The sequence below is a fragment of the Neofelis nebulosa genome, chromosome 3 (assembly GCF_028018385.1).
Source record: "Neofelis nebulosa isolate mNeoNeb1 chromosome 3, mNeoNeb1.pri, whole genome shotgun sequence".
Lineage (NCBI taxonomy): Eukaryota > Metazoa > Chordata > Mammalia > Carnivora > Felidae > Neofelis > Neofelis nebulosa.
In genome coordinates this window covers 133,951,486-133,967,107 of record NC_080784.1, presented here as the reverse complement: position 1 = coordinate 133,967,107, position 15,622 = coordinate 133,951,486, and the positions used below count along the sequence as shown (strand labels likewise).

Sequence of the window (15,622 nt, the reverse complement as noted above, 5' to 3'; positions counted from 1 at the left end):
GCACTTGACATTTATTTTAGATGATCTATCTAGTGATTGATTATTGACTTTTAAATAACAAAATTATTTGTTCTTTAGGAGTTTGCAAACACTTCTGGATGATGAAGGTGATGACTTTGGAGAAGTATTTTATATATATTTTAATGTGAGTGAACTGTCAGAATTGGCTTCATTTAATCTGATTACCCTTTTACATATTTATCTAGGCATGCCACTCTTTAACAAAATAACAGACTTCTGAATTAGTGCAGAAGGGTTTTTTTTCCTCATTTTTTATGACCTGGGCATATCAGTTAGATTTTACTATGTAACAAACAACAGCTAAATTTAGTGGCTTAAAACAAACAATTCATTGAATTTCTGGAGTGAATTGACTGCTGAGCTGGATGGTTCATACTGGCCTTGGCTTGAATACCTAGTTGTTGGCTGGTTTGTGGGGTATGGGCTAGAACAGCTTTTCTGTTCTAGGGGTTTCTTATTCCCCAGTAGGCTGCTTGGGGTATCCTTACAGAATTGTCTCAGGATTACAAAGAGGTGCAAGCCTCAACATACAAGCTTCTTTTTAAGCTTTTACTTCTGTCAGATCCCATTGACCAGAGTACACCTCACATGGCCACACCCAGCTTCAAGAGCTGAAGATAAAAACTTCTCCTCTTGATCGAGGTGGGCAGGGAGTATTGAAAAGTCACACTGCAAAGAAGCTTGAATACCAGGCTGGGAAGAATTTGTGGCCATGTTTGCAAATCTACGACGTAGGTCTATACTACATAAAATGATTACTGAGATATGGCAATTTGCCAGTTTTTTTCAGTATGATAAGCTAAAATAGATGATTCTATAAAAATTTGTTTTTCATTCTTCATGATAAAGATAATTTTTCATGTGTTCATACCTTGCTAGTTTTTATGACTAAAATATATAGTTTTACAAGATATTAAGGAAAAGAGGTATGTTTCAAAGTGTTTTTATTGATAATAGATTGTTTAGGATTGTTTTGGAGATATCTGAGTTTATTTGTGATTACAGGTGCACTGGGACAAAAATGATGTAGACTTAATTCCTAATGGAAGATGCATAATTGTTGACCAGACTAACAAGTAGGTACAGAGAAGTAAAATACTTGCTTTGTTTATATAATTTTCCATTCCAAATTTATCATTTTTTAATAAGGCAGAGAGTTGGTATGTGTTGTGTGTATGTGTGTGTCTCCTGGAGTTTATATTCTGGTGAGGAAGGAAATGGCTTTCTCAGAGAGGCCTTCCCTTATCTTTTGTCTCTACTTTTTCTTTTCGTATCACCATTACCTACCTTTTGGGTTTATTTGTTTACTGTCTATATTTCCCCCACTAGCATGAGCTCCATGAAGGTGGGCACTGGTCATGTTCATCCTTGTATATCTGGTACCTAGAGTGGTCTACAGTGGTGCCTGGTCTGGAGCAGTACTTAGTATCTGTTAATATTATATTACGGTGGTATCTTGAGTTCTCAACACCTTATAGGATGCTATTTTAAAGCCACAGTTTGGGATTATAGAATGTTCCATTGATAGTTGGTCAGAGAGGCAGAGGGATACCGCCAAGTGAGCATTATGGTGTAAGCCAACTAGTTTTCTTTAATCTTTTTTTTTTTTTTACAGAGTACGAGTGGGAGAGGGGCAGAGAGAGAGAGAAAGGGATACACAGAATCGGAAGCAGGATCCAGGCTCTGAGTTGTCAGCACAGAGCCTGACGTGGGGCTCAAACCCACGAACCATATAATCATGATGGGAGCCAAAGTCGGATGCTTATCCAGCTGAGCCACCCAGGCACCCCTAGTTTTCTTTAATCTTTTAATCTTTATCTTTAAAAAAGAACTTTGTATTAAAGTAGAACATACAGAAAAGTACATAAGTATACAGATCAAGAAATAGAAGATTTTCAGTTCTGTATTTTATGAGTACTCTCAATTTATCCGTGGTATTATTGATAGACATAAGAAAGTTCTCTGCCTCTTAACTACTTTTTGCCTGATCCCTTTGCCTGTGTTAGCAAATGGCCAAAAGGGAAAAATGTGGGACTCACTTCAGAGGGCTTCCCTTCTGTCTTCATGAAGAGGCCTCTTGAGTCTTGACTCACATTTGGAAGCCTGGAGCTAGATGTGTTTTTGTGTATTATCTGGATTTTTCTAGTTCTTCTCACTGGGAGTAATTTGCTATAAGCTACCCCATTAAAGCTAGAAGCAGAAATCCCCCTCTTTATTTGTATTTAACCACAAATACTAATAGTAGTTACTCACTAGCATAAATTCAGACAGCACAGAAGACCATAAAATAAAATAGGAAATTTCCCCCATCTTCCAAGCCCATTCCCCTAAAGCATTAGCAGGTTGGGTGTTATTCTTCCATACTTTTTCTGTTCTAATCTGTGTCATTTCTCTGAACTGTGTGACTTTGAGCAAATATGTACCTTCAGTGTGTCAGTATTTTTACTAAAATGTCCTAACAATCTGCCCTGAGAGTGTATGAAGATTAAATTAGATAATATATGAAAAATAGCTATATGTACATGGTAAGCACTGTATTGTTAGGGTTTCTAGTTATTTTTATCCTTCCCACTTTCCCCGCCCCCCTACCACTTTTGTTCAGGGTATTGCTGTAAGCTGAAATCATTTTTTTGTTTTATTAAAGGAGAGACTATGTTTCTAAGTGTGTCAATTACATCTTCAACATCTCTGTGAAGGCAGTTTATGAAGAATTCCAAAGAGGATTTTACAAAGTGTGTGAGAAGGATATCATTGAATTTTTCCATCCGGAAGAACTGAAGGATGTGATAGTTGGGAATACAGATTATGACTGGGAAACATTTGAAAAGGTAGATCATAAAGGCCTAGAAGTTTGAATTTAAATTTCTTTTTCCTATTTCCTGAGTACTCTTTTTTTGCACTTTTTTTTCTCTAGAATGCACATTATGAAGAAGGATACGACAATTCACATCCTACCATAGTGATGTTTTGGAAGGCTTTACACAAATTGACTTTGGAGGAAAAGAAAAAATTCCTCGGTAGGTATTACATCGGGAGATCTATATCTTACATCTTTTCTTTGGGCTAAGCAAACCTTGTCATAGGCACCATTTGCAACAAATCCTAGTATAAGAGCCATTCCTAGTCCAGTTGGATGTTCTCTAGGCCAGGCTGTCCTGACATCAAAAAAATAAATGTTAATATGGGTCTTTTTCCCTGTGATTTCAACCCTGCCTATTGCTTTCAAATGTTTCTTCAGTTCTCCATCCAAGTTAGATATTTCTTCTGCTTTCTGTACTTGTGACTCAGTTATTCAGGCTTTGTGGGATTAACCAAGTTTTACGATGTCATTGTCTCCAAGCCTTTTTACCTCACCTTCCACATTTTGATCTCAGTTTCATGCTTATTCGGTTTTTCTACAACTTTGCTTAATGACTTTTTCCCTCTAATTTTCTTACAAAATTTCCATACTTGTTTTTGAGAAACATTTATCTTTCTGTTCTTATTTTTGTAGATAACATGTATGTTGGAAGGCACTCAGACTTCTCCAGAAACCCAGCCTAACTTTCCAATCTTACCTCTTACAAGAAGTTTTTGTTCCAGCCAAACAGTTCCATGGTCTCTACATTCTTAAGCTCCCTTTGTACTCTCCCTCCTCCAGGTTTTCTCTGCAGCTCCTTACCCTGCCTTGAACCTTCACCCACCTCCTGGTTGCTGCTATAAGCCTTCCCCTCCTTAAAGGTCCATCTCAATTCCGAGCTCTCTGAAGTCTCCCCAGTCATCCCAGCCTGATTGTCTGTCCCTGCTCGAACCACACACAGCAGTTTCCCTCAGGAAGCATTTTATTCCGTGGCACCTTGTTTGGCTGTCTTCCACCCTTTTAGTTTTCTTTTGCTATTTGTCTTTTTCTGCATAAGAATATTATATTTCCAGCCAGACTATTGAGCTGCTTGAAGGCAGGGACAGTGTATCAGTTGCTGATGCAGAACTCTGCACATGGGCCCTTAGTAAATGTTTTTGAATAAATACATATATTTTTTCTCCCCATAAACCTTGGTCTCTGGAAAGCAGATCACTCAATATTATTCTTTTTTCTAGTGTTTCTTACAGGAACTGACAGGATTCAAGTAAAAGGTTTAAAGAACATGAAAATAACATTTTGCTGTCCTGAAAATATGAATGAAAAAGATCCCATAAGAGCACAGACATGTATTAGTGTCCTCTACCTTCCTAAATACTCTACGATGGAAAGAGTAGAAGAAGCACTTCAAGTTGCTATCAACAACAGCAGAGGATTTGGTTGATACTACCTTACCTTGTTTACCCCTTCAGGGAAATATTCTCAAAAATAAAATTAAGAACTCAAATTAACGTGAAAGCCCTGTTGAGTATTCATTGTGTTTGGCCACTCTTTTAGAATTATGGTTCTGCATGTGAGACATATTAATAATGATATAGGTGAGGCTGTTACAACAAGGTGACCCTAAAACACAGTGCATTAAAGAAGACAGAATTTTGCTTTTCTCTCCCGTCTTGGCTGAAGTGGTGCTTCTCCTACTCCGACTGTTCTAATAAAAGATACAAATGACTTTCTTGTTGAACGTGTCAACAAAATTGCCCATTTCTGTCCTAAATCTTCTATATTGCATTTGAAACCATTGACTACTTTCTCCTCAAAACTGTCATGAACTGCTAGACTGTGACTTTCTTTTTCTTGGCTGCTTTTCATTCCTTCTACGTGCATTTATTACACTCCCCTGACCTCCAGTGCTCGTGCAAGCCATGTCGTCACTGCACACACTCCCATACACTCCACGGCTTTGGTTACGTCTTGTGTGTTGATGGTGACCACATCTCTCTCTGACCTACAGGAACTGGTAGATTCCAGCACCACAGCCATTTTTCTGTGTCTCCCTGCATGTCCCTTGGCTCCTTAACTTCATGTTTAAGAAGAAAATGATCATTTTTCCTGTGTTGTACAGCTTAGAGTGGTACCTCCAGTATTGCCCGGCAGAGGCCTTCAGTCCTCCTCCTTCCTCTTCACAACACACATTCAGTAACCAGTCAGGTCTTGACAATTTTAGTTCTTGTGTCTAGATCAACAGTGCCCCAAAGAACTTTCTGTGAGGCTGGGAAACCACACCCCCAATCTGTGCTATTTAATAAGGTAAATGTATGCCATAAAGTTTAGTCTTCAAAGAATTTTGAAGAGAGAAAACTTTAATTGGCAGTGGTGGGAAGAACACTTGAGCTTTGCTGTCCAATACATGGCTATTTAATTAAAATTAAGTAAAATTTAAAATTCAGTTGTCATACTACCCAAATTTCAAGTGATGGGTATCTACATGGGATTGGTGGCTACTGTATTAGTGCAAATATGAGCACTTGCAGCTGACAGGCCCATAACCTTCCAACTCCCTGTAATTGTGCTTTTTTACTTTTTCTGGGAAGAAGAGCCAGAGTGTGATAGAACTGTACAAATCAAAATGATTTGAAAATCTGAAGTCAAATTTCATTAACGTTGTTACTATATAGCTCCCAAGTCCTGCCTGGCTCCCGCCCCAGCCTTGGCTCCCACCATTGGCCTTGGCTCCTATCATCGCCCTGCATACATAGTATACTTCATTCCAGTTATTTGTAACTATTCAGTTCGCTGAGAAGGCCAGTCTCTCCTGTTTTTATTGAAGCATTTTCTTCTGCCTGGAAACTTCTCATCCCACCCCCATCCCCCACTCTTCCTCACCTCCTCTCCTCCAACTCTGGGTTCTTCCCACTTGTTTCTCAGGATTCACTTACTCTATTATGGCTACCTAGTAGATGCCACGCTAATAAATGTAGAATATGGCTTCCTAGCTCAGCATTTCACAAGTGCAATCCTCTTTCTAGGTGCAATACTCATTCTGGTTCCTTCCCAGTGCTTAGTTGCCATTGGTCCCCCATATGAGTTAGCTGAAAATGCCATCTAGTGGCATATGCAGATCGCAATTACCTGCAAATGGAGCATTTTACTAAGGGGGGAAACTTGGAAAAGGAGACAGGCCTGTCTCCCCACAACTACACACAGTAGTGAGAATCTTGCCACAGTGTTTAAGTGTGCTAGGTAATTTCATATTTTCTACCTCCCTTAAAACAACCACCAAGTCTGGAAGTAGATCTCTTTTTCATCTTACAGATCTGGAGTCAAGTTCAGGGAGGCTTCACTGTGCAGGATTGGAAGAAAATGAAGAGGCAGAGTAGGCAAATCTTTTTTTGTTCTCTCAGAGTGGAAAACTCACACTTAGGAAGCTGATGGGAAGGATCTTATTCACAAGATGGGTAAAGATGGTCCTTGCCAGTGATGCAGATGACAACAAGGAAGATAATCTTGTTAAGGGGCTCCAAGGAGGTGAGATCCCCTGTCATTGTGAAGTCAACGAATTACTGAGGAGTGAGGAAGAGTCCCAGTTAGTGAAAGAATAAGAGTATTTCTTGTAGTGGTCTTAAGAGTTGGAGGTGGTGGGGTCAACACCACGTGGCATGAGCTATGTTATGGGAAGCTAGTGAACAAGAGTCGCCATAACAGATAGGAAGCCAGGATGATTTGCTAGAGAGGAACACTAAAAAGTGTTGGAGATTGCCTAAGGAAGGTATCTGAGAGGGTCACCAGAAGTAGCACAACACCGTGGACAAAATTTAGAAGGCTTCAGACCTACATTCCACTTTTGGCCATGCCTCTACCAGCATTTCACCTCCAGCAAGTGACTTGGAACTGCTAGCCTTATGCTGGACATGTACATATTACTTTTTTTTTTTTAATTTGGTAAAGCTTTATTGATATTTAATGAACATAGCATTTAGTTCAGCTGTGTGTACAACTGGATGGATATAGTATATTCATGGAATTGTGCAACCATTGCCACAATCAACTTTGGAGAATTTTCATCTTCCCAAAGAGAAACTCCATACCCAAGAGCCATAACTTCACAATGTCCCCAGCCATATGCAACCACTAATCTATTTTGTTTTTTTTTTTTTTAACTTTTTTTAACGTTTGTTTTTGAGAGACAGAGAGAGACAGAGCATGAGTGGAAGAGGAGCAGAGAGAGAGAGGGAGACACAGAATCCGAAGCAGGCTCCAGGCTCTGAGCTGTCAGCACAGAGCCTGACGCGGGGCTCGAACTCACGAACCATGAGATCATGACCTGAGCCGAAGTCAGACGCTTAACCAACTGAGCTGCCCAGGCACCCCCTACTTTCTGTTTCTATAGATTTGTCTATTATGGACATTTCATATAAATGAAATCAAACAGTATACGGTTTATTAATAACTGGCTTCTTTCACTTAGCATGTTTTCACAGTTCATGTTGTATGTAGCATGTATTTGTACTTCATTCCTATTTATTGCCAAATTAATACTTGATTGTATCATATTTTATTTATCCATTCATCAATCGATGGATATTTATGTTGTTTTCCACTATTTGGCTATTATGAATGATGCTATGAACATTTGTGCTAAAGTTTGTGTGGCCATGTTTTCCTTTCCTTTGAGTAGACAGACACCTAGGAGTGGAACTGCTGGGTTGTGTGGTAACTCTGTGTTTAATTTTCTGAGGGACTGTCAACTGTTTTCCAGAGAAGCTGCATCATTTTATATTCTCACCTGCAGTGTTTGAGGGCCTGAGAAATACTTAAAATCTGCAGCAGATGTTTTTGTTTTTGTTTCCTATGGTATTTTTTTTATTGAGATGTAATTGACATGTATGCAGATCTGTTGGTAAGAGTGCTAGTGAAATACAAAAACATTACAGGTAGGTAGCTCTTCCTTTTTTCTCCCTTTTTGGACTATTGTCATGCATAGTAGGTCTGCATGTTACAAACAATACTTGGTTATAATTATTACTTTACATAATTTAATGCCTCTTAAAAGGAACAGAGAAGAAAGAACAAGGATATATTTGTAGAATTAAGTATATTAACCTTTTTTATTTTCTCTGGTTCTTTTCATTAGTTCCTGTGAATTCAAGTTACCATCTGGTGTCATTTCTGTACCCCAGTTCAGCTTTGCTCGCAGCTACTTCCTTTGTGCTAATAGCAAATATGATAGACCCCAAAATACAATTTATACATATTGTTTTCTATAATTGCTCTGCAAATCAGTTAAGCAGAAAGAGGAAATCTGCATTACACTGTCTTTTATAGTTACATAATTACCTTTACTCAGCTGATAGCCTGCACCTCCTGGGAAGATGCCTAACCACTCAACCAGGAGTTTTGGGGGGAAGAGAGGTTCCTATCTTGGTGGAGCCCTCCTGGAGTGGCCATCACTCTGAGCTGAGAGGAGGAAGATGTGGGTGGTGGTTCAAATGCCACAAACTTCAATGTGCTGGCAGCAGTTAATGAGATTTTCTTGTATGTTTCCTCATTAGGCTGAATGCCCTTGGGACAATTTCCAGAGACTTTGCCCCTTGTGTTGTTCATCAGTTAGGTTTCACAAAGGGCTTTCATGTGTAAAGTTTGGTTTGTTCCTAGCAAATTTTAAATTTTTTTTTTTCAACGTTTTCTATTTATTTTTGGGACAGAGAGAGACAGAGCATGAACGGGGAAGGGGCAGAGAGAGAGGGAGACACAGAATCGGAAACAGGCTCCAGGCTCTGAGCCATCAGCCCAGAGCCTGACGTGCGGCTCGAACTCACGGACCGCGAGATCGTGACCTGGCTGAAGTCGGACGCTTAACCGACTGCGCCACCCAGGCGCCCCTGTTCCTAGCAAATTTTATGAAAGCAGGGGAAGGATTTCTTTTTAAATTTTTTTTTCAATGTTTTTTATTTATTTTTGGGACAGAGAGAGACAGAGCATGAACGGGGGAGGGGCAGAGAGAGAGGGAGACACAGAATCGGAAACAGGCTCCAGGCTCCATCAGCCCAGAGCCCGACGCGGGGCTTGAACTCACGGACCGCGAGATCGTGACCTGGCTGAAGTCGGACGCTTAACTGACTGCGCCACCCAGGCGCCCCAAGAAGGATTTCTAGCCCTACAGATGAAGTTCAGAGACAAGTAACTTGCCTAAAATGATAAAGCTTGTCAGAACCATGTTTTCAGTCTTTCAGGAAGTGCATGCATATTCTGTGCTAAGCATTAAATTAAAAATGTTGAACAGTTACTGTCTAGACAGGAGACACAAAACAGGCAATTACAAGTTCAAGTGCTAAAATAGAGATAAAATATATGGTGGTTTAGGAAACAACAAAGGCAAAGGCTCGAGTAAGAATTTGAATCCAAGCATTTTGATTCCTAATTGTATTTTTCTTACAAATACAAAGGATTTTATTTTAAAATAGATACTGTGTAGTGTGATTAAGAAGACAGAAGAAGGAAGGGAGGGAGGGAGGGAGGGAGGGAAGGAAAGAAAAAAAGGCAGACTGAAGCCACAGTGGCAGAGGGTTCAACTTTGGTTCAGTTATTGCTGTTACCTTGGGCAAATCACGCCAATCTCTCTGCTTCAGTTTCCACATCTGTAGAATGGTGCCAGTATTACTCACCTTACCTCTTAGATAATAAAAGATTATATATACTTAGAACTGTACCTAGTGTATAGTTTGTACTATACAAGTGGTTGCCAAAGAAATTCTATTAGCGAAAGAATGGAGTTAATACTGAACTCCCCCAGGGTATGCTTATCAGTTTCCTCAAAAATTATAAAATGCTTAACTTGCAAAAGCTGAAGTTGACTTTTCAGAGTATAGTGCTTGCTTTATCAGTAAAATTGTTCCGTTTACATTGACAACAGTGAGATTTAGGGCTAATTAAAAAGAACAAGAACTCTTGATCAGAAATAACGGGAACTTCTATAATCTTCCAGGTTATTTGTATATTGCTGTATGGTGATTTAATTTTATTTTTTTAAGATTTAAAAAAAAATTTTTTTTTAAATATTTATTTTTGAGAGACAGAGCATGAGCAGGGGAGGGGCAGAGAGAGAGGGAAACACAGAATCCGAAGCAGGCTCCAGGCTCCAAGCTGTCAGCACAGAGCCCGATGCGGGGCTCGAACCCACAAACCGTGAGATCACGACCCGAGCCGAAGCCGGACGCTTAACCGACTGAGCCACCCAGGCGCCCCTAATTTTAATTTTCTAAAAGTATTGTTGGCACACAGTGTTACATTGGTTTCAGGTGTATACTTAGAGACTGGACAGCTCTCTACATTATGCTAAGGTCACAACAAATGTAGCTACCATCAGTCGTTACACTATGACAATACCATTGTTGACTATATTCCCTATGCTGTACCTTTTATTCTCATGACCTATTCCATAAATGGAGGCCTGTACCTCCCACTCTCCATCTATTTTGCCCATTCCCCCCACCACTCCCCTTTGGCAACCATCAGGTTGTTCTCTGTATGTCTATTTCTGCTTTTTGCTTTTTGGATTCCACATGTAAATGACATATGGTATTTGCCTTTGACATATTTCACTTAGCAGAATACCCTCAAGGTCCATCTATGCTGTTACAACTGGCAAGAACTCATTCTTTTTTACATGAATAATATTCCATTGTATTTGTGATGCCAGTCAGGCTGAGGACCCAAGAAAGAGGACCTCAGGCCCCACACTAAGAGGGTTCTTGGCTTTGTGTGAGAAAGATTTCAAGAGCAAGCCATTTAGACAAGGGACAAAGATTAAGCATACAAGAAAGGAGCTACTTCATAGACAAAGTAGCAGTCTCCTCCCAGGAGAGGAAGAGGATCCTCTTTTGCCTCTAAGGGTTTTAGAAGTTTTTGTTTCATTAGCTAACCATTTATGGGAAGGGATTACTCTTTAACTGGGTTTCTTATTCACATTGAGCAGTTCATTTTTCCACTGTCTTAGAGTTGTTCCCACAAGGAAGCAATTTTAAGGAAGACCATCTTTGTAGCTTTGATTACCGTCAGGAGTGGTGTTTTGTGGTCTTCCAGTTGGATCTTGTGACTTTTTATGTCCTGCTTTTAGGTTAAGGGTCAGCCTAAAACCAAAATTGCTTTACTTTGGTCAACTTGTCTTCTAAGCCTCTCTTCCCTCTGGCCCCATATATATGCCACATCTCATCCATTGAACTTACATTGCTTCCAGATCTTGGTATTGTAAATAATGCTGCAATAAATTGGGGTGCATATATTCTTTCAAATTAGTGTTTTTCTTTGGGTAAATACCCAGTACTGGAATTACTGGACCATACAACTTTTTGAGGAACCTCTATACTGTTTTTCATAGTGACTGCACCAATCTATACTCCCACCAACAGTGCACAAGTGTTCCTTTTTCTACACATCTTTGCCAACACTTGTTATTTCTTGTATTTTTATTTTAGCCATTCTGACAGCTGTAAGGTGGTATCCCGTTGTGGTTTGAATTTTCATTTCTTCGACTATTAGTGATGTTGAGCATCTTTTCGTGTGTCTGTTGTCCACCTGTAAGTCTTCTTGGGAAAAATGTCTATGCAGGTCCTGCTCTTTTGTTGTTGAGTACCATAGGGTGATTTTAAAAACATGATTTGTACTACAGAATACATTGAACTAATGCAGTGCTAAACTGATCTCCTAAGGCAGGAAAATAAACTGAAAGTGGTTCAAAACATAGCCCTCAGCCCAACAGGACACAAAATCTATTTCTAAGTCTTCCACCCCTACTTCTATCTCCAAAGATCTATATTTTCCTGGAATAGTATTCTATGTGGGATATTAAGTGCCTACCTAAACCCTGCCTATATTTTAAAGTTTAGAATATTTTTATATTTTTCCTCTCTTAGAGCCACACTCTTATGATCAAAAACTGCACTTTTTTAAATGGAAAAGTGTATCTTATTTTATTATTCCTAATGTAAGCATTTGATGCCAAAGAAACAAAGGTAACTTTACAAACTCAGAATGTTTGCAAGTACATGAAATTTCCATTTTATTGTAGTTTTCTGTCACATGAGCTCAAATGTGTTTCTCTACAACAACTTCAGCATAGCTGCTTTGGAATTATTTCAGTCATCTTTAACACGTGACTCTACCAAATACTTTAAATCTAAAGTAAACATAAAATTTTAATTAACTTTTAGATGAATGGGGTAAGAAATAAAGTCATCAGGTGATGGTTGGGACTGTTAATTTCCAACAAGAAACTGTTGAAATGTTTCTTCTGATACAATAGTTATAAATAAACATTTTCAAAAAAACAAGGGCAGAACAAAAGTACAATAAAAGAAACTTCTGCAGCTTAAGCCTCCCATAGTCCTAAACCTGAGAGAAGCAAGTCAAAGCACCTTTCCTACAAATTAAGTGGGTTTCCAGTATTTCCATGTAGTTAAGTTTTAGAAATACACACTCAAGACCTATCATTAATATATCTACTATCTTAGCTCTGGTTGTATTAATTATGCCTGAAGAGTTTAATACCCATCCAAGTCCAAAGGTGGAAGAACACATAAACTGGTATGGTGATGGGCAGGAGCAGACTGTAAAAGCACAGGCTTGCTGTGCTAGTGCAGTCCTGTGGGAAGTTTTCTTCCACAGAGGCTGAGTAGAACAGTCCTGCTAAAGAGACCAGTGGAATAAGGACAGTCAACGTAGGAAGAGACAGAAACATTATTCTCCCCCACTTATTACCTGCCAGTCTGACTTTTTAAAAGGTAAGTGGTATTAAGAAAATTTAGTTGTGTGTGTTGTTTTTAATTATCATCTAGTGCTGCTCCATTTCTTCTTGCTTCTTATTTTGATGTGTCATCCTAGCTGCCTGTGGTATCATATTAGGAATCCCATCAATAATTGGATAGGCTATTCCCAATTCTTCATTGATCAATTCATTTGTCGATGCTTCAAATCTGAGGGGGGCAAAAGGAAAACAGAATGAATTGTGGAAAATAAAATGCTTGGAAGAGCTTGCTTTTCAACAAACACCATTTATCCAATTCTTGACAGATTTAATTCCAAAAAAAATCAGAATTAAACTGCTTTTAATTCTAAAAGCAGTATTAGCCAATTGAAACATTTCTCTTAGAAAATGAATCTCTATTTTCATTTTAGTCAGTTTCTCTCATATTTTATTTTTCCCTTTATTCTCAAGCTATACCTGAATATGCATTCTTTAAATCCAGTCAAAAAGATCTCCCCTTTTCATCCAAACATTCCTTCCTTACTCTGGTCAACCCCAAAACCATCCCAGTTAATTTACTATTAAACAGTCACTACAGAAAAATTCAATTTCCCCGTTTTAGAATGCATGCATGCTTAACAGAGCAACCCTACTGATCCATTAGAAGGAAACCACTGAAAAATCAAGATATACAAAATAAAAGTTTGAGGAACATGAAAGCACAGAAAGAGGAAAGTCTGGAAAGCAATGGGTCTGCAGTGTGCCAGTTACACAACGAAAAGGTAGTTTGAATGATTATTTCAAGGTATAAGAAAATGAATGAGTACATTCATTATGGAAAAAATCTAGAAATAAAAATGCAAGAAGAATGAAAATTAAAAAATGGCTAGCAATCTACCACCCAAAGATAACCACTGATAACATCTTGGTGTTTAGTATATTCAGTTTGCAATACTAGTGTTGTCAATGTTCAGTTTTAGTAGCCTGGAACTGTAGAGCTGTTTTCCTTAAAGGTTAAAGCCTTTCCAAAACCCAGCTTGTCCAGAACTAAGACCCAAAGAGGCAGCATACACAGCTTAAACGTTTACAATCGTCACGCATCAGCTGAACATTTTCACAAGAATCTGGAGGTTACTACAGTGTTTTTCATCATCTTGTTTTAAAAATCTGAATGCCTTGGACCGGTCATGACTCCCAACAGCTCAAAAACCTGGCGATACATTAGAATCCGTTAGGGTCCTTTTAAGAAAACACCTTGCTGGTCCAGCCCCCAGACCGCCCAGCTGGGTAGGCCAGGGGTGGTGCCCGGGAATCTGCATTTTAAAAAAGGTGCCCTGGCGATACGACTGCGAAACCAGTAAACGCTGCGATCCATCACTGTGGATCTGCGGTTTGATTTGGGCGGCCTAGGACTCGACTCCCTTCCAGCCTGCCCCCGCCCTTCCCGCCTCGGTGGGAGGTGCGTGATAGCTGAGCCGGCCGGGATCCAGAAAATGGCAGCAGGAAATACTCGGACTGACCTGAAGGGCGCCCCAGTGGCTGTGAACGGCCGCACGGCCATCCCACCCGGTCCCCGCCACCGGAGGGTGCGAAAGGAAACTCGCAGCCACCGAATCTCACCTGAGCGGCTTCTTGGAGAGTGGGCACACCAGGAACTCGAGCAGGGCCGGGTCGAAGACGCGGGGCGCGTTCCCCGTCTTCTCGCTCTTGTCTGCGGACCGCCACGACCCCGACGCGTGAAGGCACCTACGGGCGACCGCGGACGGCAGCGTGCATGTACCCCGCAGCGATAAGGCGAGGAGCCAGGCGCGCGCTCCGCTCAGCATGGTCTGGTAACCAGCGACCACACCGCTGCCCGGGCCGCGTCAGCGATCTCCGCGGCGAGCCCCTCACCTGCCAGACTCCGCCCCTGGTGCTGTGGAAATGCAGTCCCGGGGCCGAAAGGAGCCAGCGCTTTGGTTCCGAGAGCGCTCCCGCTTTTTCCGCTGCACCGTTCGGTAGTTCTGAGCGCGGCCGGCAGCTGGTAGCCGGAGGACTCTAGTCACTGTTCCACCGCATTTACAAATTACAAACAAAACCAATACTTAAATTGGGTGAGTTGAGTTTTCAAACAAGGGGTTCCAGGCAGCCAGTGGCCTGACCTCAAAAGTCGCACAGTGTTAAACTTGGCCTTACGTGGTAATCTCCAAAAGGAGGTTTCAAACACAGTCATATTGGGTATGTTAAAGCATTGGTTTGTTTTATGTAAATCTTTACCATACCCCGTGTGACCTTGTTTGTCTTTTATTTTTTCTTGTTTTATTAAATTAAAAGTTTAGAACCCGAAAAGAATCCCATAGGCCTCTTAATCCAAGATTCTTACCCTGTGGGACTCACTGTTCAACTGCATAATGAGGCACAACCAGTTAACTTCTGTAAATGAGCTTGGAGTCAGCAAGGAGTCTAAACAGTGTCATCAGGCAGATGTCCGTTGGTTGAATGGGAGATCCATTCAATGGATTTTTCAACCCCAAGTTTGCCCTAAGGAAGTGATAACAGGTTTGATCTTCTTACAGTGTAGTAGATTTGGGCTCTGGGCCCTGGGAGCTTGGTTTCTGGTCCATAGTTTACTAGCTGTGTGACTCCAGCAAATGACTTAGCTACTCAGTTTCTTTATCTTAAGATAATGGCACCTACCTCATGAAATCTCCTCCTGGGGACCAAAATGGGATAATGCATGCAAAGAACATTTAGAAAAGTGAGATAACTTAATGCTTAATTAATGTTATCTGTTAATTTTATTTCCTCTGTTCTTTCCAGTTCTGTATGCTAGAAGATTCTTTTGTTAGTCAAAAAGTTTTTCCTTTTGTTTTGCTGCATATTGACTTGAACCTTTTTTGTATCATTGGATTTTATCATTTTACACTTTGAGGTCTTGGGAGGTAGGAGAGGGAGGGGTGTACACCGATACAAATACAAGATTATATTTGCAAATTTCCCTTCCACTCAGCAATGTGAAAATGAATTGAGAAATTTTTATACTG

The 15,622-nt window shown here is 40.2% G+C and overlaps 3 protein-coding genes across 3 annotated transcripts in view; 1 reads left to right on the top strand and 2 right to left on the bottom strand.

Annotated features, from left to right (window-relative positions):
- Nucleotides 1–4,371, top strand: part of HERC5 (HECT and RLD domain containing E3 ubiquitin protein ligase 5) — a 46,495-nt gene extending 42,124 nt beyond the window's left edge. Inside the window, exons 19-23 of the mRNA XM_058721934.1 lie at nucleotides 79–145; nucleotides 1,027–1,097; nucleotides 2,666–2,849; nucleotides 2,936–3,038; nucleotides 4,099–4,371. Of these exons, the coding sequence (XP_058577917.1) occupies nucleotides 79–145; nucleotides 1,027–1,097; nucleotides 2,666–2,849; nucleotides 2,936–3,038; nucleotides 4,099–4,304 (631 nt within the window). The 3' untranslated portion in view covers nucleotides 4,305–4,371. The remainder of the gene's footprint in view (nucleotides 1–78; nucleotides 146–1,026; nucleotides 1,098–2,665; nucleotides 2,850–2,935; nucleotides 3,039–4,098) is intronic.
- Nucleotides 4,372–11,890: 7,519 nt separating this feature from the next.
- Nucleotides 11,891–12,593, bottom strand: PIGY (phosphatidylinositol glycan anchor biosynthesis class Y). The gene has a single exon (XM_058721933.1). It carries the CDS (start codon nucleotides 12,591–12,593, stop codon nucleotides 12,378–12,380), a length of 216 nt encoding a protein of 71 aa, XP_058577916.1. The 3' UTR covers nucleotides 11,891–12,377.
- A 93-nt stretch (nucleotides 12,594–12,686) lies between these two features.
- On the bottom strand, nucleotides 12,687–14,518 carry PYURF (PIGY upstream open reading frame). The gene is made up of 2 exons (XM_058721932.1): nucleotides 14,220–14,518; nucleotides 12,687–12,828 (listed from the first exon to the last, which is right to left on the bottom strand). The coding sequence occupies exons 1-2, from the start codon at nucleotides 14,423–14,425 to the stop codon at nucleotides 12,687–12,689; spliced, it is 348 nt and encodes a 115-aa protein (XP_058577915.1). The 5' UTR covers nucleotides 14,426–14,518.
- Between the last annotated feature and the right edge of the window lie 1,104 nt (nucleotides 14,519–15,622).

What these genes read in the sequence shown, in the direction of transcription:
- PYURF (XM_058721932.1), bottom strand. Translation starts at nt 14,425, where the DNA reads ATGCTGAGCGGAGCGCGCGCCTGGCTCCTCGCCTTATCGCTGCGGGGT. An exon ending in CTCTCCAAGAAGCCGCTCAG is followed by an intron (nt 12,829 to 14,219) that starts GTGAGATTCGGT and finishes TGCCCCCCTCAG; the next exon opens with ATTTGAAGCATCGACAAATG.
- PIGY (XM_058721933.1), bottom strand. Translation starts at nt 12,593, where the DNA reads ATGTTTCTGTCTCTTCCTACGTTGACTGTCCTTATTCCACTGGTCTCT.